This window comes from Ranitomeya imitator, chromosome 3, assembly GCF_032444005.1.
Source record: "Ranitomeya imitator isolate aRanImi1 chromosome 3, aRanImi1.pri, whole genome shotgun sequence".
Classification (NCBI taxonomy): Eukaryota; Metazoa; Chordata; class Amphibia; order Anura; family Dendrobatidae; genus Ranitomeya; species Ranitomeya imitator.
Genome location: NC_091284.1, coordinates 213,503,481 through 213,525,312, shown reverse-complemented (window position 1 = coordinate 213,525,312; position 21,832 = coordinate 213,503,481). Strand labels below are relative to the sequence as shown.

The window sequence follows — 21,832 nt, the reverse complement described above, 5'->3', positions numbered from 1 at the left end:
AGTCGATAGGAGGACGTCTACTCCTTTTTCAGCAAGCCTGGCTCTCCGTCATTCACGACGAATGGGTCAGGGATCTGGTATCGTCTGGCTACAAAATAGAGTTCTCCACGCCTCCTCCAACTCGGTTTTTCCCCTCTCGTCTCCCCAGCTCAGGAGCTCAGTCTCGCGCCCTCCTTTGCGCCATTCACTCCCTCCGCCAGAGCGGGGTCATTGTTCCGGTCCCGGAACACGAGAGGTTCAAAGGTTTCTACTCAAACCTCTTCGTCGTGCCAAAGAAGGACGGAAAAGTGCGCCCCATTTTGGATCTGAAGCTCCTGAACAAGTGCGTAAGAGTACGGCACTTCAGGATGGAATCGCTCAGATCGGTCATCTCGTCGATGGAAAGAGGGGAATTCTTGGCATCGATAGACATCAAGGATGCCTATGTTCACATTCCGATATTCCCGCCTCATCAGAGGTTCCTCCGCTTTGCCGTTCTGGAGGACCACTTTCAGTTCACGGCCTTACCCTTCGGTCTTGCCACGGCGCCCAGGGTATTCACGAAGGTCATGGCGGCTGTCATAACCATCCTTCATTCTCGAGGAGTCGTCGTGTTACCTTACTTAGACGATCTCCTCATAAAGGGCCCGTCTTTTCAGGCCTGCGAGTCAAGCGTCCACATTACCCTGGATTCTCTTTTGCGCCTGGGCTGGTTGATCAACTTGGACAAGTCCTCTCCCGTTCCTGCCCGTCGGATCTCCTTTCTGGGAATGATCCTGGACACTTCAAGGGGGCTGGTCTTGTTTCCTCGGCCCAAGGCCCAAGCGCTTCAGCAGGGAGCCCGAACGCTCTGCCATCCTCGCCCGCGAACCATTCGGTTCGCCATGAAGATCCTGGGAAAGATGGTTGCAGCAATCGAAGCGGTTCCTTTCGCTCAACTCCATCTCCGCCCCTTGCAACAGGCTTTGCTGGGCAACTGGGACAGGAGTCTCCCATCTCTCGACAGCCCCTGCCCCCTGTCCCCGCGGGTCAGACAATCTCTCATATGGTGGACCCTTGGTCCATCTCTTCTCCAGGGGAAGTCCTTCCTCCCGATCCGCTGGTTAGTGGTAACTACCGACGCCAGTCTTCTCGGCTGGGGGGCGGTGTTTCTTCACCACTCTGCCCAGGGCCATTGGACAGTTCGGGAATCCAGGCTCCCCATCAACATCCTGGAGATTCGTGCTATCAGACTTGCCCTGAGTCGTTTTCACGCCCTGCTCGCGGGTCACCCAATTCGAGTCCAATCGGACAACGTCACGGCGGTGGCTTACATCAACCACCAAGGGGGTACCCGCAGCAGGGCGGCGATGCAGGAAGTCTCTCACATCCTTCGTTGGGCCGAAACCAACCATTCCACCATCTCTGCGGTGCACATTCCGGGAGTCGAGAACTGGGCGGCAGACTTCCTGAGCCGCCAGGGCCTTGCCTCGGGGGAGTGGGAACTCCACCCAGAGGTCTTTCGACAGATCTGTCTTCGCTGGGGGACCCCGGACGTGGATCTGATGGCGTCCAGATTGAACGCCCAGGTCCACAACTTCATTGCAAGTTCTCAGGATCCCCAGGCCATAGGAGTAGACGCGCTGATTTCTCCGTGGCATCAGTTTCAACTCCCATACGTGTTTCCTCCCCTTCCCTTACTGCCGAAGGTTATCCGAAAGATCAAGACGGAGGGAGTTCCGGTCATTCTGGTCGCCCCAGACTGGCCACGCCGCGCTTGGTACGCGGAACTCGTTCAGCTCGTAGCCGACGGCCGTTGCGCATTTGTAGTCAGATGGTACACGGAGTTATTTAGTTGTTTTGTTTCCCTCCCAGGGACTGCTTTGGGACGTCCCATGGTCCTGTGTCCCCCAATGAGGCGAAGGAGAAATAGGGATTTTTGTGTGTACTCACCGTAAAATCCTTTTCTCCGAGCCACTCATTGGGGGACACAGCACCCACCCTGGTAGCCTTACGGCTCGTTACCTTTTTTGGTCTTTGACTGTTTGTTTGACATGTTATATTCTAATGTTACTTGATATATTGTTGTTATTATCCTACTGCTTTTGCACTGAACTGGGTCTCTGGAAGCCAGCATGAGGGTGTATACTGCAGGGGAGGAGCTAACCTTTTTTTGTCTCAGCTTAGTGTCAGCCTCCTAGTGACAGCAGCATAACCCATGGTCCTGTGTCCCCCAATGAGTGGCTCGGAGAAAAGGATTTTACGGTGAGTACACACAAAAATCCCTATTAAGGCAAAGCTTTAAAAAGAAAAATACAGATGCCCTATACATGCTAATTTTCAATAGTTGTTCTCAGCATGCTTTTTAAGGAGCGCACACTGCCCAGCCACTTCCTGCTTTCTAGTGCACCACTGCCCAGCCACTTCCTGCTTTCTAGTGCACCACTGCTCAGCCACTTCCTGCTTTCTAGTGCACCACTGCCCAGCCACTTCCTGCTTTCTAGTGCACCACTGCCCAGCCACTTCCTGCTTTCTAGTGGGGCGGGCATTCCTGCTTGATTGACAAATCAGGCTAGTGGCATGACCGCACTGAGGGCCTGAACTGGTGGCTACTGATGCTGCAATGTGCAGCACCTGCACAGTGCCAATGAATTTAGCACTCCTGGCTAGCTTCAGTCCAGTGTTCACAATCTCAATAGAAAAGATCTTTTAAAGGGAACCTGTCACCTGGAAAGAATGCTATTAACCTGCAGATAAGGATTTAATCTGCAGGTTAATTGCGTTCTGAACCTTCTCTGTGCCAGCACTTAATTTCCTCTCAGCAGAGTGGGTCTAATTTTATTCTTCCCATCAGCTTTCAGTGAGTGATCATGGGGGTGATGACAGCACTGACTGACAGCAGCTCAGCATTAGGGACTCCTGTCAGTCAGTGCTGGGTGCGCGGTTACAGCCGCCGCTCACTATACACAAAGCAGTGACTAATCGGTGCCGCTGCCTTGACTGTAACTGGAATGCTGCTGGGGGGAATAAAGTTGATTTCTTCCTGGTAACGGTTGTCTAAGTTCCGGGCAGGTTCACAACGCTATTCACCTGCAGATTAACACCATATCTGCAGACTAATAGCATTTTGTTGAAGTGACAGGTTCCCTTTAAGCACTGCTTATGTTTAGCCATTGCTGCTAGACAGCAGTGGAGGCTGGTCAACAAGCTGTTTTTTTGCAAAAAACGTATCAACCAAATACCCTGTTTTTTACATCTTTTACTAGCACTTGCGGATTACTGCAACATTTTTTCAAACTGAGTGTTTTTGGTTTTACTATTCTCTTTTGTGTCTTCAGGTTTCTTGGTGGTGTGTGAACATGATCATACAGACTTGTTCACTGTGCAAGTAGCCCATGTGTTCCTGTTTCCAAGCTGTAAACGTTAAAGGGGTTGGCCATTACATTATAAGTTTCTTTCATGTGAACTAACTGCTATAGATAAGCTCTTTTGTAAATACTTTGCTTGCCCAAATCCTTCTGGAAGGTGCACTGCTTTTTTGATCACACCTCTTTGGCTGAGATTCCCCTGATTTCCTGAGATGCCACGTTGTATGTTCCCTGCGTTTCTGGCACTGATCCCTGATGTAACCTCAGAGTCCTGTGTCTTCCATGCTGTTTGGGAGAGCGGGACTCTATTCAGCACACTCGCTGCTTCTGTGCATGTGTCTGCAGACACTCATCTCCCATAAGTGCTGGTGCTTTATTTTATTCTGAGTATCAGCCTGCAGCAGTCTTTATTCTGAAGCTGAGTGAGTCTGGGGTAGGGGTTTGGTCATAGTTACCGGTCTGTGCTCACTGCAGGCGCACAGGCCAGCACAAGGTATGATTGAAAATGTAGTCACAAGTTGAACACTTGTCCACTTTTCAGCACCGTTTTACATGTTGCTTTTATTTTAAAAAAATATTTATTCTTTTTTGTTATTTAAACGGGTACTGTCAAGTTCCTAAGCCTCCTAAAAATACAATAATTGCCCAAAACTAGTGTGGAAAGGCGTTCATTCAGAAAGACTAGTATCAGATTCTGTAATCGCTCCCTGAATGTAGTTGACGTCCTCCCCACTGCCAGACACTTTGAGAATTGTAACTTTGGCAATAGAAAATGTAATTTTAATCACTCAGAGCCTAGAACTAGAATTAGCAGTGCTGTTTGACTGTTTACAGTCGGGGTTTATTACCGTAATTCAAGTGGTTTAAAACCTTGTTACTGGTGATGTCTAAAGCTGTGGAGGGTAACATGCTGAATCCTAACAATGTGTAATATGCAAAGTGTTAGAATTGTGCTTTATCCCTCTACATCCATCACATCACTGCTAATATGCCATTTTTTGTAATTGCGAGCATGCGTTGCCTCCTTTCTCTTCCACGTCTCTAGACGGCCAGGAATGTGAAATTGTAGACTCCTGACATAGTGTACATTACACACTGGTTTCAGCATGTTACACATCCTCCGTAGTTTTGTGTTACCATAACCTAATTATAGAATGTAGACTGTAGAATGTGTTCTTATGAAAGAAATGGCTTTGTCAAAATCTGAACAATTTTTCAATTGTGTATACGTTTTTTTTTTTTTTTTAAAGAAATGTGAGCGACTGCTACTGTATCTCTACTGTCATGAGCTGAGCATTGAGTTTCAAGAACCAGTTCCTGCATCAGTAAGTACACCTATCCTTTCATACAGCTTATAATAGCAGTCATTTTAAGTGTTTCCATACAGAGATATTGTAATTTACCTGCTGGTTAAAACAAACAAACAAAAAAAAGTTACCAGTCATGTAGATTTCATGTTTTGAGGTCTACAGATTGCCAGGCAAATGTTTCTCACCCATTCATAGTATGTATTAAAGGGAACCCATCAGCAGGATTGTGCACAGTAACCTACGCAGTGTCAGGTTGGTGCTGTTATACTGATTAAAATGATACCCGGGTTGGTGAAATCCGTCTTGTTTAGACTACTTTCACACATCAGGTTTTCGCTGTCAGGCTCAATCCGGCTAAATTTTTTAAAAAAACGGATCCGACAAATGTTGCCGCCGGATCCGTTTTTTCCCCATAGACTTGTATTAGTGCCGGATGACATTGCTTTTCGTCCAGTTTTCGCCAGATCCGGCAAAACTGCCGTTTCCGGTTTCTGGAAAAAATGTCCATAGCAATGTTATTTGTCTCCGGCGAAAATGCCAAAAGCGCTGGATCCGGCGCTTCCGGCTGTTTGCTGTAATGGAAGCCTATGGGAGCCGGAAGGTGCCTATGGGAGCCGGAAGGTGCCGGATCCGGAAAATGACGGATTACAGCTTTTTAAACTGAGCATGCTTCAAATTCTTTTTATCAAATTATCTGGATATGCTAGTCGGATCCGTCTGATCAGTTTTTCACAATCTGCGCCGAATCTGTTTTTTCCAACATTCGCCGGATTGTTCCTGATGCAAAAAACCTGATGTGTGAAAGTAGGCTTATTCTTTATTTTCAGGTGTGAGTTAATGATATGCTGGCGCTTCGGGGCGGCCCGTGGGGGTCTTCATGTGGTGCTCTGATTAGGTATTCACCAGTATCGATTCTGACAGGTCACTGATCCCTCGGTCACCTGCCCCTATTTTTTTATAATGAATATAATGTTATGAAAAACAAAATTCACATTGAGCAGGCAGCGTCGCCTGCACTGTAGCATGATCACATCTATATTATCCATTTAATTATTTTATTTGGTGATTTATAAATTTATTCAGAAAAAAAAATCTCAAAATTGCATCGGCCGTGCCTGCACAGTAGGAGCCATCAGCCATCCGATAGATGCTACTGCTCAGGTACTGCGGGTGCCATTTTGCTAGAGGAAAAAAAATGGTCTCCACCAATATGACGCCTGTGCAGTAGCATCAATCGGATTACAGATCGATGCAGGCACGGCCCCTTGCCATTTTGGGAGAGGTTTTTTTTTTTTTCTGAATAAATTTATATCACCAAATAAAATAAGTAAATGGATATTCTAGATTTGATCATGCTACAGTGCTGCTGCCGGTGCCCGCCTGCTGATTGTGAATTTTTCTTTTTCAACATATTTAGTATGTAAAATAGGAGGCAGGACACTTAGGGATCAGTGACCTAAGCCATAAGCCATACAGATGAATATGTAAGCAGAGCATCACAAGAAGACCCCTCCTCCCCACAGGCCGCCCCGAAACACGAGCACATCATTAACTGAAAACTATGAATAAAGATTAAACAAGAACCACAGGATGGATTTCATCACCATCGGTATCATGTTAATCAGTATAATGACACCAACCTGGCGCTGTAGGTTACTCCGCACAATCCTGCTAACAGGTTCCCTTTAAGCTCTCATTTTTCATATTTCTAGTGCAGTAATGCAGTTCAAATTTCGTGTTTTCAAGTTTGCATGTTTTAGCGCTGCAGTGTGCTGCCCTTTTTACTTAACTATATACGAGTTGGCGACTCTGGGTTCAGCACCTGTTCACACTCAGTCTATGTTTGGATGTGCAGGTCAGGTTTTTGAAATGTATTCTTTAGCCTTCTGATCGTGCACTCCCGCCTCCTAGCCACAGGTGTTTTAATTATAGTAGGTCCAATACCCCTCCACAGAAAGAGAGAATTTGAGTCCAAGAAGAGGTTTCACATGTACCCATTCAGATGGAGACGTTTATTCTCGGTGAGGTAGGTCAAGCGTAGGACCTCGTATAAGAGAGATGCCGTAAAGTGGCTACGAGGTACACATAAATATGGCCATTTTTATGCGCTAAAAGCTCTCATTTTTCATATTTCTAGTGCAGTAATGCAGTTCAAATTTCGTGTTTTCAAGCTTGCATGTTTTGGCGCTGCAGTGTGCTGCCCTTTTTACTTAATTTCCCTTTAAGATTTCGACACCTACTTTTTAAGTTGCTATCAAGAAGTACGTGACCCTGGTGCTGTCTGTATTTTCATTCATAATTAATATGTAGTAGCATGTATACTATATGGATATCAGTGACTTTATTTTATTTACATTTAAGCACTTATAAGTAAAATGTGTGATTTTTTTAATTTATTTTTTATTTTATCAAATCCCTGTAGTTAGCCATATTAAACACACAGTTCACAGTACCTCAGGGTTTTAGTGTTTTCATGGTAGATATAATTAGGAGCTATTAGAAGGAAATATTCCATAGATTATTATATTATCTAGGAAGTGATGAACGGCAGCTTCCTTTAGCCAAAAGAGGTTGTCAAATACTTGTAACTTTGATGACCTCCTCTTAGAGCTTGGCTCCCAAGTCCGCTCCACAGGCTGTAAATTCCGTAATCATGTAAATGCTCGTGATTGTGTTGGAGGACCTTTCACCAGCTTGAGCGTGTTAAACTGGTCACATCACAAAATAGTGGGTGCATTGTGAACTTTTAAGATTTTTTAATGACTCATCTCTTTCGTGGAGATATATTGTCTTGTAAAATTTAGGTTATCATTTTTGTCAAGTCCAAGGGGATTTTTCGAGACATGGGGGTATGTACTACTTCCATTTGCATACTGAAGGGAAAAGAACACACCCTCACAATAGCTTAGAACAGGTTTTTCAGTGAGATACATGTAATGATGTAGATTGTAAGCTTTCAAGCTGGGCCCTCACGCCTAATGTAACTGTTCAAACTGTCTTACCTTGTATTGAATTTATTGTCTGTATATGTCCCCGCTTAATTGTAATGTGCTGCGGATTATATTGGCGCTGTATAAAATAAAATTATTATTTTTTACTATACAGTTTGCTTACTAGTAGACTTACTATATATATATATATATATATATATATATATATATATATATATATATACATACATACATACATACATACATACATACATACATACATACATACATACATGATGGTGGCCCGATTCTAACGCATCGGGTATTCTAGAATATGTATATTGCTCAGCCCACGTAGTATATTGCCCAGCCACGTAGTATATTGCCCAGCCACGTAGTATATTGCCAAGTCACCTATGTCACAGGTTAACAAATAAAAAATAAACATACTCCCCTAACGATCCGAGGGCCCCTTGTAGTTTAACATACTCACCATTCTGGTCGCTGCTCCTCAGCGTCCTGTCTCTCCGCCTTCTGGGATCCAACAGCGCTATGTCGATGGGCGCGCGGCTGCCGCCGTCTTCCGTTCCCAGGATGCTTTGCGAAATTACCCAGATGACTTAGCGGTCTCGCGAGACCACTAGGTCTTCTGGGTAATTTCGCAAAGCATCCCTGGGAAAGGAAGATGGCGGCAGGCGCTAGCGCCTCAGCAGACAACGGAGGGTGAGTATAGCAGGTTTTTTGTTTTTTTAACATTACTTTTTTTTTTACTATTGATGCCGGATAGGCAGCATCAAAAGTAAAAGGTTGGGGACACACAGGGTTAATAGCGGCGGTAACGGAGTGCGTTACCCGCGGCCCGTTACCGCCGGCATTAACCCTGTGTTAGCGGTGACCGGAGGGGAGTATGGAGCGGGCGCCGGGGACAGTGACTGTGGGAAGCATGGAGCGGAGCGCCAGGGACACTGACTGCGGGGAGTATGGAGCGGGCGCCGGGGACACTGCGGGGAGTATGGAGCGGGCGCCGGGGACACTGCGGGGAGTATGGAGCGGGCGCCGGGGACACTGCGGGGAGTATGGAGCGGGCGCCGGGGACACTGCGGGGAGTATGGAGCGGGCGCCGGGGGCACTGCGGGGAGTATGGAGCGGGCGCCGGGGGCACTGCGGGGAGTATGGAGCGGGCGCCGGGGACACTGCGGGGAGTATGGAGCGGGCGCCGGGGACACTGCGGGGAGTATGGAGCGGGCGCCGGGGACACTGCGGGGAGTATGGAGCGGGCGCCGGGGACACTGCGGGGATTATGGAGCAGGCGCCGGGGACACTGCGGGGAGTATGGAGCAGGTGCCGGCCACTGACTGCGGGGAGTAAGGAGCAGCCATTTTCTTCCGGACTGTGCCCGTCACTGATTGGTCGTGGCTGTTTTGCGACTTGGATTTCCATGATAGACAGAGGCCACGACCAATGAATATCCGTGACAGACAGAAGGACAGACGGAAGTACCCCTTAAACAATTATATAGTAGATGTGTGTGTTACTGCAAAGTGCCAGGAGCATAGCTGAGTGTGATTACAAAGTGCCAGGAGTGCAACATAATAATAATAATAATAATTTTATTTATATAGCGCCAACACATTCCGCAGCGCTTTACAATTTATAGAGGGGACTTGTACAGACAATAGACATTACAGCATAACAAGAAATCAAAGTTCAAAATAGATACCAAGAGGAATGAGGGCCCTGCTCGCAAGCTTACAAACTATGAGGAAAAGGGGAGACACGAGAGGTGGAACATAGATTAGTAACACCTCTGAACTTTAAAGGGGTCGTCCGGCACCTAAAATGTATTTTTTAACTAGCCTTGCACACTAATCACATTTGTAATTTGCTTTATTGCACTATGCCCTACACTTCTCCCTATCTAGCTAATATGTAAAAAAAAAGTTTCCTGTTCTTCCTGTGATGCTTCATTTAAGAGAAGTCTCAGGCCGTGTGCCCATTTTACATAGTAACATAGTAACATAGTTAGTAAGGCCGAAAAAAGACATTTGTCCATCCAGTTCAGCCTATATTCCATCATAATAAATCCCCAGATCTACGTCCTTCTACAGAACCTAATAATTGTATGATACAATATTGTTCTGCTCCAGGAAGACATCCAGGCCTCTCTTGAACCCCTCGACTGAGTTCGCCATCACCACCTCCTCAGGCAAGCAATTCCAGATTCTCACTGCCCTAACAGTAAAGAATCCTCTTCTATGTTGGTGGAAAAACCTTCTCTCCTCCAGACGCAAAGAATGCCCCCTTGTGCCCGTCACCTTCCTTGGTATAAACAGATCCTCAGCGAGATATTTGTATTGTCCCCTTATATACTTATACATGGTTATTAGATCGCCCCTCAGTCGTCTTTTTTCTAGACTAAATAATCCTAATTTCGCTAATCTATCTGGGTATTGTAGTTCTCCCATCCCCTTTATTAATTTTGTTGCCCTCCTTTGTACTCTCTCTAGTTCCATTATATCCTTCCTGAGCACCGGTGCCCAAAACTGGACACAGTACTCCATGTGCGGTCTAACTAGGGATTTGTACAGAGGCAGTATAATGCTCTCATCATGTGTATCCAGACCTCTTTTAATGCACCACTTTTGCGTTTATGCATTTCTGCCACGTTTTTTGCCGCAGTGGAAATCCTAGGAGATTCCGCAGTTGCTGTGCCCATGCTGCAGATTTTCCCACTGCGGAATCGTATAGCGGTAAAATCCGCAGCATGTTCATTATTTCTGCGGAATCACGGCTATTCCGCCGCCATAGGATTGCATTGAAACACTCACTTTACGCATGGGCTATACCCACCATGCGTAAAGTGAGCGCTTCATGTGCGGATGGTACCCAGGGTTTGGAAGAGAGGAGACTCTCTCCTCCAGGCCCTGGGTACAATATTCCTGAAAAAAAAAAATTAAATAATAAATAGGGATATACTTACCTTCTGATGGCCCCCCCCCGGAGTCCTCTCTCCTCTCAGCGGTGCACGAGGTGGCTTCCGTTCCCAGGGATGCATTGCGTGAATCACCTGAGATGACGTCGCGGTCACGCGACAGTGACGTCACAAAGGTCCTTCGTGCAAAGCATCCCTGGAAACGGAACGTACTAGGAGCGCCGCTGAAAAGATCGGGGGCCGTCGGAAGGTGAGAATAACTATATTTTTTTATTTTTTTTTCAATTTTTAACATGCTATCTTTTACTATTGATGCTGCATAGGCAGCATCAATAGTAAAAAGTTAGTCACACTTGTCAAGCACTATGCTTGACAAGTGTGACCAATCTGTCAATCCCTTTTTCAAGCGATGCTTCAAATCGCTTGTAAAAGCGCAAGCATTCTGCAAGCTAAAAACGCTTGCAAAATGCTTGTGTTGTGCGGGAAAACGCATGCGAATTCCACATGCGTTTTACCCGCTGCAGGGAGTTGCAGAAATGCTGCGGACATTTCCGCAGCACGTCTGAAACTTGGGCACGTAACGTTTGAGGCTAATGTCACCGGAGGCAGGGGCTGCACGCCCTCGCCGCAGCATCCATTGCTCCCCGGAACAGGACGTCAGCGGCGCTAAAGTTACTAGTTTCTTCCATCGCCCCTTCCTAAAATGAAAGTGTCCTGGGTGATGGACGATGTGGCTGATGTGAGTGCATCTGTCTCCGCCGACTCTGGCACATTTAGAGAATAGATAGATAGTGAACAGTGTAGGGTATTGTGTAATAATGAAGAAAATGACAAAAGTGGTTAGTGTGTCAGGATATATATTAAGGAAATAAATTAGGTGCCAGACCACTCCTTTGTTGTCATTGCAGTCAGTGTGAGAGGGGGTGGAGCAGCAGAGCTGAGCTTTGTCTCATTACAAACATCTTTGCAGGTCTTCTCTCGCAGTGCTATCAGCTTTTGTCTTCCTCTTCCCCACACTGGTTACCTTCAGATGACCGCTAAAAGGTGTATGTAATCACACTCTGCTCTGCTTCTGGCTCTCTGTAATGACACATGGCTCTGCTGTGAGATCATTGAGAATAGCATAGCTGTCTGTCATTACATGTCTCAGACTGAGAAACCTTCTCTGAGCTATTTTTGGATCATGTTCTTTCCTTTGTATGTTGTTGCCTATTTAAAATTGATCAACATGGAAAACTCCAGAAAAAGAGAAGAGCACCGCTGTTATTTGGTTGATCCAGATAATACGTTACAAAAAAGGTAGTGCTCGCAGTATCGAACCTCGGTCTTTCTGCCCCACAAAAATTCCAACAGAACGCCAATGGAAATGTATCAAAAAGCATTTATTACATCAGATGTCATAAATGGTAGAGATGTGCAAACCTTTTAATGTTCAGCGTTTATTGGTGGACTTTCTGATGTTCACCGAGAGGGGGTCCCAAGAGCAGCCAAAACAGCTCAAAATAGGGGCAGATACCAGGAAAAGTGGCATCAATTGAGCCACAGTAGAAATTGTATAATGGCGCAGCATGGATGGATGGGACAGGGCCTGACCCAGCATTTCTAGCTTAAAAATTAGTTAGGCTGGTTTCACATTTGCGGATGGAGGTGCTGCGTACTTCCTCCGTGAAGCTCCGCCCACAGCGGCATGCGTATGCTATCTTTACCATTAGGTACGCAGACATGCCGATGTATGCGGATGCCTCCGAATGTGTCGTTTTGACCATGCGGCGACCGCACCAAAATGCAACATCGCATGCGGAGGCATCCGCATACATCGGCATGGCCTGCTTACCTAATGGTAAAGATAGGTCCGCATGCCGACGTGGGCGGAGCTGACCGGAGGAGGTGCGGTGGTGGGCGGAGCTTCAGAGGACATACGCAGCCCTCCGCAGCACCTCCATCCGCAAATCTGAAACCAGCCTAAGCGATTGATGAGTGACAGGTGTAGGCCTGGTGCTCTAAGACCCCTTCAATTACAGGGAAACCAACCAGATGGAGACCCAACTTGGAGTCTCCACATTTAAAAAAAAAAAAAAATGGCACACCACTAAAGTGGCATCAATTTCCCCAAAGTAGAAATAATGTAATGGTGCTCTGAGACCCATGCCACTACATGCAACACACAACAAGGAGACCTAAATAAGAGTCTCCATTTACCAAAAAACTGGCTGCTTGTGACTCAGGAGAAAGCAAAAGGAGGAGGAATATTGGGTGCTTTAAAAGCGGTCTACACACCTTCTGACTGCTGCACCACCAATGAACTTGTTGGTAACATCAGGAGCAGTAGCAACAGCAGCCGCAGAAGCAACGACTAAGATGTCAGACTGCAATAACGCAAGATCAATGCAGCACACTTGAAACCTACACAATCGCCCAGTCTGCGACTGGGGTGCAAGAGTCATTGAAGATCCATGACTTGTTCATTTTGATGAGTTAGGCAGGTCTAGATTTTCAGGGGACAGCCAGATGCGTTAATCCGTCAATATACCACCAGCAGCACTGAAGACACATTCTGAGAGAACGTTGGCTGCCGGGCATGACAAAACCTCCAAGGCGTGGCTGGCAAGCTCGGCCAATTCCATTTTTGAAGACCAAAGTGCAAAAGGGTCAAAACCCCTTGATAGCATCAATACTGAGGTTGAGATATTCCTGTACTATACTCTGAAGTCGTTCACTATGTGTCAGACTTGTACTCTGCTCTGGTTAACTGGATAGTCTAAAAAATGTGTGAAACTACTCCCAGAAATTTGCTTTTGTGGCTTACACGTCTGCTAATGTTTTTGTGTTGACAACGTGACGTTTCCGGGGTTGGAAGTCTCTACCTGTGATGCACATTGTGTGCCTCACTACTCGTTTGGTGAGACCCACTCTTAAGATGGTCTACAAGCGTGTTGCAATACTCCAGCATGTGCGCGTCCTTTTCCAGGGGCAGAAGCATCTGGCAAAATTTACTCTTGTACTGTGGATCTAGCAGAGTGGCCACCTGGTAGTCAGCACTATTTCTAATCCTAACAATACGGGCATCATGATGTAGATATTTCTGCAAGAAGGCACTCTTGTCGGGTGCTTCCAAGAGGTACAAGTTCATGGTGTGTTTTTGGCGGGGTAACACTCAAGCTTGCTTCCTCTGTCCCTTCCCACAAACCACGGACTTTAGAGAGGGGATTCTTATCCTATTCATCGCCTCACTGTGGCGTGCCCATCACCTCTTCCTCCTCCATTTATTTCTCAGCTCCTGCACCTTCACTAACAGATTATCTGCACCATGAACTCCTCTTGATCGCTGTAATCCATCCTATTGTGGCACCTACCTGTGCAACGGCAGACCACAACTTGGAGATATTGTTATCCCTTCCTCATTTTCCTCTTCCTCTGGGACCACCACCTACTCCTGCAGACTATTCAAAGTATGCTCCAGCATGTAGATGGCCGGAATAGTAATATTCATAATGGCATCGTGAGCGCTAACCATCTTAGTAGCTGTTTCAAAACTGTGCAAAAGGGTGCTGAGGTCCTTCATCTGTGCCCATTCCGGAAGCGTGAATTGCTGAGAGGCTTGGAAGTGCAGTACGGAGGTGGGGGGGATTCTTTCTGCACTGTTGGAATGCATGTCTTATTAAGGGAGTGGTTGAGGGTGCAGGTGGTGGCCCTAGAGGAGGAGGTGGAGGATGCAGAAGCAGTGGAGGGAGTGTTGGATACAGATGTTTGTCCCGCAAGTTTTGGGATTTCAAGACTTGTGGAGCATCCCCTTCCTTGCCGACCCCTGCAGCCACCATTCAGCCAGTGTCCAGTCAGCAAGATGTAGTGACCCTTGTCCTGCTTGCCCGTTATGGTGTCAGTGGTGAAATGCACCCTGTTAAGACATTACATTTTTTTTAAGGAACGTGTGATGTTGTCTGCGACATGCTGGTGTAACGTAGGCACCGCTTTCTAAGAGAAGTAATGTTGACTGGGGGACTTTGACGGCCAAAAGCTTTCGGAAACCATCTGTACCCGCCAGTTGGAAAAGGCAGCCTTTCTGTGGTCAACTGATTGGAGATGGAGTTCAAGCTCATAGCTTTGCCTTGTGTAAGAGGAAACGTTCTTTTACGTGACCACAACTGTGGGGCCGGGGCTGGCTGCTGTGCTGAGACACGGTGGAGTTAGGGTGAGTGCAATAAACTGCTGAACTGTGAGTGAGGTGCAGGCAGAGATGTTATGGTAGATTGAGAAAGATGGGTCAAAAATAGCATTCATGTCCACTTCCGTAGCAGCTGATGGGCTCTCGCTCACCCCGACTATAGATGGTAAACAATTGGGGGTTCTTCGGCTGGAGACCTGTGTGAGGACTCTTGCCACGATGATGAAGGAAGAAGCATCCATAGCAGCCAGTGGTTAGCGAGGCCCGCTAGGCCGCATTTTAGCGCAGTGAGATTCCCAGACTAACTCATGTTGATCGCGCATGTGCTGGTTCATGCATGTAGTAGTCAAATTGTGTGGTTAACGTGTGGTGACGAGGGGCTGGATTCTGCTCGGACCCTGCTTCATCCTGCCCCGAAACCGACTGAAAAATTTTTTTTTCATTGGTGCATATTCTTTCTGAGTCTGTGAATCTTTGGGGCAGGCCTCTGATGCCCATGGAATAGAATGTGTGAACAGGTCTGCCGAATGGCCCATCTGAGGTTTCTCAAAGTCAGTTGGGCGGTTGGAGAATTGTGAAATGGTAAAACACGGGTAATTGGAGTGCCACCTTTTGAGGACTGTACTGTGTGATGTTAAGTTAGAGGAAGAGGAGCAGAGGCCACTTGATGCAGGGCTTGCCATCCACTGGAGCGCATTCTCTTTCTGGCCCTCATCTACAAGGCATACTGCTGTGTGGCTGCCAAAAAAAAAAGGGAGTCGAATAGCCCATCCAGTAACAGAAGTTGTTAGTTGTCTTTGGATAGGATGGAGCCGTTGTTTGCTCTGCAGAGCTTTCAGTAACATTACCACCTACCCCACGTACACCTCGAACAACACGCCTTTTGCACCTACCACCACGACCTCGCTTTTTTCCACTCATGTTGGATGTACTCTTTCCCTATTTTAACCAGCTGTTTCACAACCCTAGGTCCAGACCTGTCGGTCACCTGCCACTAAATTAGTAATCAGTAATTATTTGCTGAGATGGTGTGGCTGGACCACAGAATTGGCACAAAAGATTTATATGCTGAAGTGACAACTGGTTGCTGTAGCACATAATCAGCAACACTATGGATTTATATGCTGATGTGGCGACTTGTGGCTGCACCACAGATTTAGCATTCCAGATTTAGATGCTGGAAGGTCGATTTGACGCAGGATCCTAGGAATCTGAACTAGCTGAGAATAAATCACCTATCTAACTATCTGATTACTTGCAGCAGCCTCACTATGATGTTACACAAAATGGCGCCAAAGCCACATGTCCGCTTTTTATAAGGAGAGGGACATGTGACTTCGGCAGCCAATGACACAAGCCCTTGCTTGGACGTTGTGGATGGTTTCTGTGCCCTGATTGGCTGCTGGAATCTCCACACAGTAAGTTAATAACAAAGAATAGAAAAACAGTCCGCCGCTCTTCTGACCTCTCCCCACCCCCTCCCCTCCTCAAACACACCCCCTTCACCCTCGCATATCATACAGTACCACTATCCTAGACAAAATCCTAACAAAAGCATTAGTGTAAACTCGACCATTTACCGAATTTTGTCAAATTTCCAGAAAATGTTCTGAAGTCCGAACACGAATCCGATTGTGCAAGGTTTGTGCCAGATTTGAGATTGGCAAACTTTTTCCGAGCAAGTTCGCTCATAATAATAATAATAATAATAATCTTTATTTATATAGCGCCAACATATTCCGCAGCGCTTTACAGTTTAACAGTTTCAAACACAAAAGTCATAAGTAACAACGTTAACAATACAATAATTAAAGCAAAATAAGACGACCCTGCTCGTGAGAGCTTACAATCTACAATGAGGTGGGGGAGATACAAAGTACAGGTGTGTATTTACAATGATGTATTTACAATCATGGTCCAGCCATCTTCAGGGGTTGGGGAATAGATGGGGATAGTGAATGGGCTACACACAAACATAACATAACTTTGATTAGTGAACGTGATAGGCCGCTCTGAACAAATGTGTTTTGAGCGAGCGCCTAAAACTATGCAAATTATGGATGGTCCTAATATCTTGGGGTAGAGCATTCCAGAGGATTGGCGCAGCACGGGAGAAGTCTTGGAGTCGGGAGTGGGAGGTACGGATTAGTGCAGAGGTTAGCCGAAAGTCATTTGCAGAGCGCAGTGGTCTGTTGGGCTGATAGACAGAAATGAGGGAGGAGATGTAAGGGGGTGCCGCACTGTGGAGAGCTTTGTGGGTGAGAACAAGTACTTTGAATTGTATCCTGTAATGAATGGGCAGCCAGTGTAACGACTGGCGAAGAGCGGACGCGTCCGAGTAACGATTAGCCAGATGGACGACCCTGGCTGCTGCATTAAGGATGGACTGGAGAGGGGAAAGTCGAGTGAGGGGGAGGCCAATTAATAGAGCGTTACAGTAGTCCAGGCGGGAGTGGATCAGGGCGACCGTGAGGGTTTTAGCTGTCTCCATGGTGAGAAAAGGGCGGATTCTAGAGATGTTCTTTAGGTGTAAGCGGCACGAGCGGGCAAGAGATTGTATATGGGAGGTGAAGGAGAGATCGGAGTCAAACATAACACCCAGACAGCGCGCCTGCTGCCGGGGTGTTATTATGGTGCCACCCACGGAGAGGGAAATGTCAGATTTAGGGAGGTTAGTAGATGGTGGGAGCAGAAGAAGTTCAGTTTTGGAGAGGTTGAGTTTCAGATAGAGAGCGGACATGATGTTGGAGACTGCGGACAGACAGTCAGTGGCATTCTGTAGTACAGCGGGGGTAAGGTCAGGGGATGACGTATATAGTTGTGTGTCGTCGGCATAAAGATGGTACTGAAAGCCAAATCTGCTGATGGTCTGTCCAATTGGGGCCGTGTAGAGAGAGAACAGAAGGGGGCCAAGGACTGAGCCCTGAGGTACCCCAACAGTGAGAGGAAGAGGAGATGAAGTGGAGCCAGAGAACAGAACACTGAAGGAGCGGTCGGAAAGATAGGAGGAGAACCAGGAGAGAGCAGTGTCCTTAATGCCTAGTGACTGGAGCCTAGAGAGCAGGAGAGGGTGGTCAACGGTGTCAAAAGCTGCAGAAAGGTCGAGAAGAATGAGCAGAGAGTGGTCACCATTACGTTTTGCTGTCAGAAGGTCATTGGTCACTTTGATGAGTGCAGTTTCTGTCGAATGTAGGGGGCGGAAACCGGACTGTGAAGGGTCTAGGAGGGAGTGAGTGGAGAGGTAACGGGTAAGGCGGGAGTATATCAGGCGCTCCAAGAGTTTAGAGATGAAGGGGAGATTGGAGACCGGTCTGTAGTTGTTTGTGCAGGATGGGTCGAGGGTGGGTTTCTTTAGTAATGGAGTAATGATAGTGTTTGAAGGAGGAGGGGAAAATGCCAGAGGAGAGGGAGAGATTAAAGATTGTAGTTAGGTGACTTGTGACAACTGGAGAGAGAGACTGGAGGAGATGTGAGGGAATGGGGTCGGTAGTGCATGTAGTCGGACGAGAAGAGGAGAGGAGCTTGGAGACTTCTTCTTCTGTGATGGGATCGAATGTGGAGAGTGAGCCAGGGGCAATGAGGGGAGGGATGGGAGTCACTGAACTTAGTTGTTGGGAGCGGATTTCCTGACGGATATTGTCTATTTTCTCTATAAAGTGGGAGGCCAGGTCACCAGCACAAATATCTGTGATAGGGGCTTGTGCTTTTGGCCTGAGGAGGGAGTGAAAGGTGTCAAAAAGTTTCTTGGGGTTGTTGGATAGTGAGGAGATCAGAGTGGTAAAGTAGGTCTGTTTAGCGAAGTGAAGGGCAAAGTTATAGGTCCTTAACATAAATTTGAAGTGTATGAAGTCTTCTGGTGTGCGTGTTTTCCTCCATAAGCGTTCAGCACACCTAGAGGATCGCTCATCTCTAATAAAAGGTAGATAATAAACAAGAAAAGAAAAGCCACTATAATGTATGCACACCACCAAAAGTTATAATAAGTCAAACAAGCTTTATTGGTAACATATAAAAACAATTAAAACTATACACACAAAACTCCCTCCATATACGTGTGCCCAACACTGCCGAATACACAATACTTCCATATAGTAGTGGAAAGCATGCATCAAATATGGCAGATAATCAAATAGTATACACATATAAATAATTACTGGCAAAGCCACACTGTCCTGATCAGCAAAAGATATCTGTCAATAGCAAAACCCTGTCAGGCTGCAGCTTACCCACAGCAAATAGTCCTCCTGGTATGTAATGAGTAGGGCACATGCAAATACGGCCAAATAATTACCCCAAATAGGAAGAAGGAGCACGGTTGTCACCCGTCCTGAGCAAAAGAGGGGAACATGCTGCGGCAGCTAGAAGGTGATCCAGACAGAAGGCTCACAAAATATTGAGACAATATAGCAAGGACTGGGCAGCCAGCAAGTGAAGGGCAACGGAGGGAGAGCCCAACGGGTATCGATGTTCAAGACAGCTTCGTCAGGGGAAGTGACTTCACCTGACGAAGCGGTCTTGAACAGTGATACCCGTTGGGCTCTCCCTCCGTGAGCCTTCTGTCTGGATCACCTTCTAGCTGCCGCAGCATGTTCCCCTCTTTTGTGTGTATGGTTTTAATTGTTTTTATATGTTACCAATAAAGCTTGTTTGACTTATTATAACTTTTGGTGGTGTGCATACATTATAGTGGCTTTTCTTTTCTTGTTTATTATTTGCTCTCCGTATTAGCCATTGTTTTGCACCCCCAATATATATTTATTTATTTGATATCATTGTGGTGCGCCAACTAATTTTTTCTATGATCTCTAATAAAAGGTAGCAACATTTTGACTCATACTTTCTCATTTATAATCTTTATCAGGCTCATATAAATTACCTACATAGATATATAAAGAGAGAGATTGAGTGCTGTCCCTTCACATCAATTATGGAAATTCATCAGTACAAATATATACGCATATAGTATGGGTGGTTTTCACACCGTCCGTTTCATATATCGACTTGCTTTTAGACGCATTTTGCATATGCTTATATATTTGTTTTGATGAATTTGCATAATGAATTGATCTTGTGACGTGGCAGCGCTCTATATATTTGTGTGTTATACTAGACTCTTTATCATGCTCATATATATGAGTCGAACCGCCACTACCTTTTACGGTGTTTGATGTAATAAACATGATGGCTCATTTCCACTAAAGCCTGGCAGTTCTGTTAGTCATTATGATTGGTCAACATCATATAGGGGATGAAGTACATGCCCCCGGAAAATAATCTCTGGCAACACCGACTCGGACTTGGCATGTAAAGTTTAGTTTATAATTCATGTTAATATCTTCACAACGGAGATAATAAAACAAAAAAGTCTAATCTCCAGCAGGTAACTGTTAGTTGCAGAACTGCCGCGGAAATTTACATTAAAAATAATTTTAAAAATCAAGATATTCTCACCTTCCGGCGTCCCCGGCAGTCTTTCCGCTCCTCGTGATACTAGTGTTCCCAAGGATGCTTTGTGGCAATGACCTGTGATGACGTGCGCTCTCGCGAGACCGCTACGTCATCACAGGTCATTTTCGCAATGTATTATTGGGAATGGAGGAGCTGGAAGACTGCCGAGGACGCCGTAAGGTGAGAATATCATGATTTTTTTTATATATTTTTTTTTTTTCTTTTTAACAATTATCTGGTTCCCGGGGCCTGGAGGAGAGCCTCCTTTCCTCCACCCTGGGTACCAACTGCACATGATCCGCTTACTTCCCTCATGGTCGGCATAGCCACATGAGGAAAGTAAGCGGATCAGTGCATTCCTATGAATGAACATGCTGCGTTTTTTTCCGGAATGCTATTTTGCCACGGAAAAAAATGCAACATGTGCACAAAAATTCCAGATAGCATTCTAATAGCATGCTTAATGTATGCGGTTTTTTTTTCGCGGTTTTATCACGTTTTTATAGCGAAAAAATGCGAAAAATCCTGAACGTGTGCACACAGCCTTACTGTATAATGAAAATATGGCAATAGTGCTTTTTTTTGTTGTTTTTGTTTTTAATCCCATCTCTTTATTTTGTAAATTATATAATTTATGTTGGCTTTAAAAACTGCAGCTTTTCCTTCAAATAGTTAGATCTTATACCGCTTTCTCAACTGAAAGCTAAAGCTCTTGGAAGTCTGATGATTAAAAAAAAAAGTGGAAGATGACTCTGGGGGTAACTCATTCCACTACAAATGATTGTCTCTTGTGGAATTTTAGCAGTTTTTGGGACTAAATTCAGTTTAGGATTACCGTAAGTAACATTATGCAAACATTAGACAAATCTGCTGCAAAAAAGGTAAAGCTCCTCTTGCACTCAGATTTTGATGCAGATCTTCAGTGAACTTTCCCCATATTGTATATGTTGCATTAGGGCACGATTTGTTTGGGTTAGTTCAGTGCTGATCTGCATTAAATTCACATGTAAGAGAAGTTTTTTGTCTGGTTTTCCTGTGGCCTAAAATTACTGTGAATATATACCCTTTTGTGTTAGTGGGATTAAAGGTTTGCTTAAATGATTATCCCTTGGCTCCTTGCAGCTTCTTTCCACCAGAAAGAACAATATAGTTGATAGATTACCAGGTGCCTCTTCAACTCCCTACCCCACAACCTAACATTTATCAATGATCCCCTAAATGCTAAGCATTAAAAAAAAATGCTGGACCACCCTCAGTAGTAATCTGTTTTATAGCAACGTCATTCTGGAAACCACAGCTGTTGCCTCTTTGTAAGTTGTACAAACACAGCGCTCCTTTCTAGCACATAACCACCACAACCACCCCTCCCTTCCCCCCAGCCCCTTCTCTTTTTTTTTTTTTTTTTTTTAATTTCTCTTTTTTTTTATGCAGATACCAAATTATTACAAAATAATAAAGAAGCCTATGGATCTATCCACGGTAAAGAAGAAGCTGCAGAAAAAGCACTCACAACACTACCAGACCCCTGAAGACTTTGTTCATGACGTACGGCTGATCTTTAAGAACTGCGAAAGGTTCAATGAAGTATGTCGGTCTAATTTTACTATGTTTTACTTGTTTTCTTTGAACAGTTTAATGCATGGTACTTAAGTCTCCCTAGGGGTGGATTTTTTTCACCTTAAATTTTGTAGGGCATTTGTATTATTTGTATAACTGTAAATCGC

At 45.6% G+C, this 21,832-nt stretch overlaps 1 protein-coding gene across 4 annotated transcripts in view; it reads left to right on the top strand.

The window, feature by feature from the left end:
• The window catches only part of TRIM33 (tripartite motif containing 33), a 218,403-nt gene that overhangs the window by 178,179 nt on the left and 18,392 nt on the right, over positions 1-21,832 (top strand). For all 4 annotated transcript variants that reach the window (XM_069756114.1, XM_069756113.1, XM_069756116.1 and 1 more), the window contains exons 17-18: positions 4,577-4,651; positions 21,540-21,692. In XM_069756114.1, coding sequence (XP_069612215.1) covers positions 4,577-4,651; positions 21,540-21,692 — 228 coding nt within the window. The remainder of the gene's footprint in view (positions 1-4,576; positions 4,652-21,539; positions 21,693-21,832) is intronic.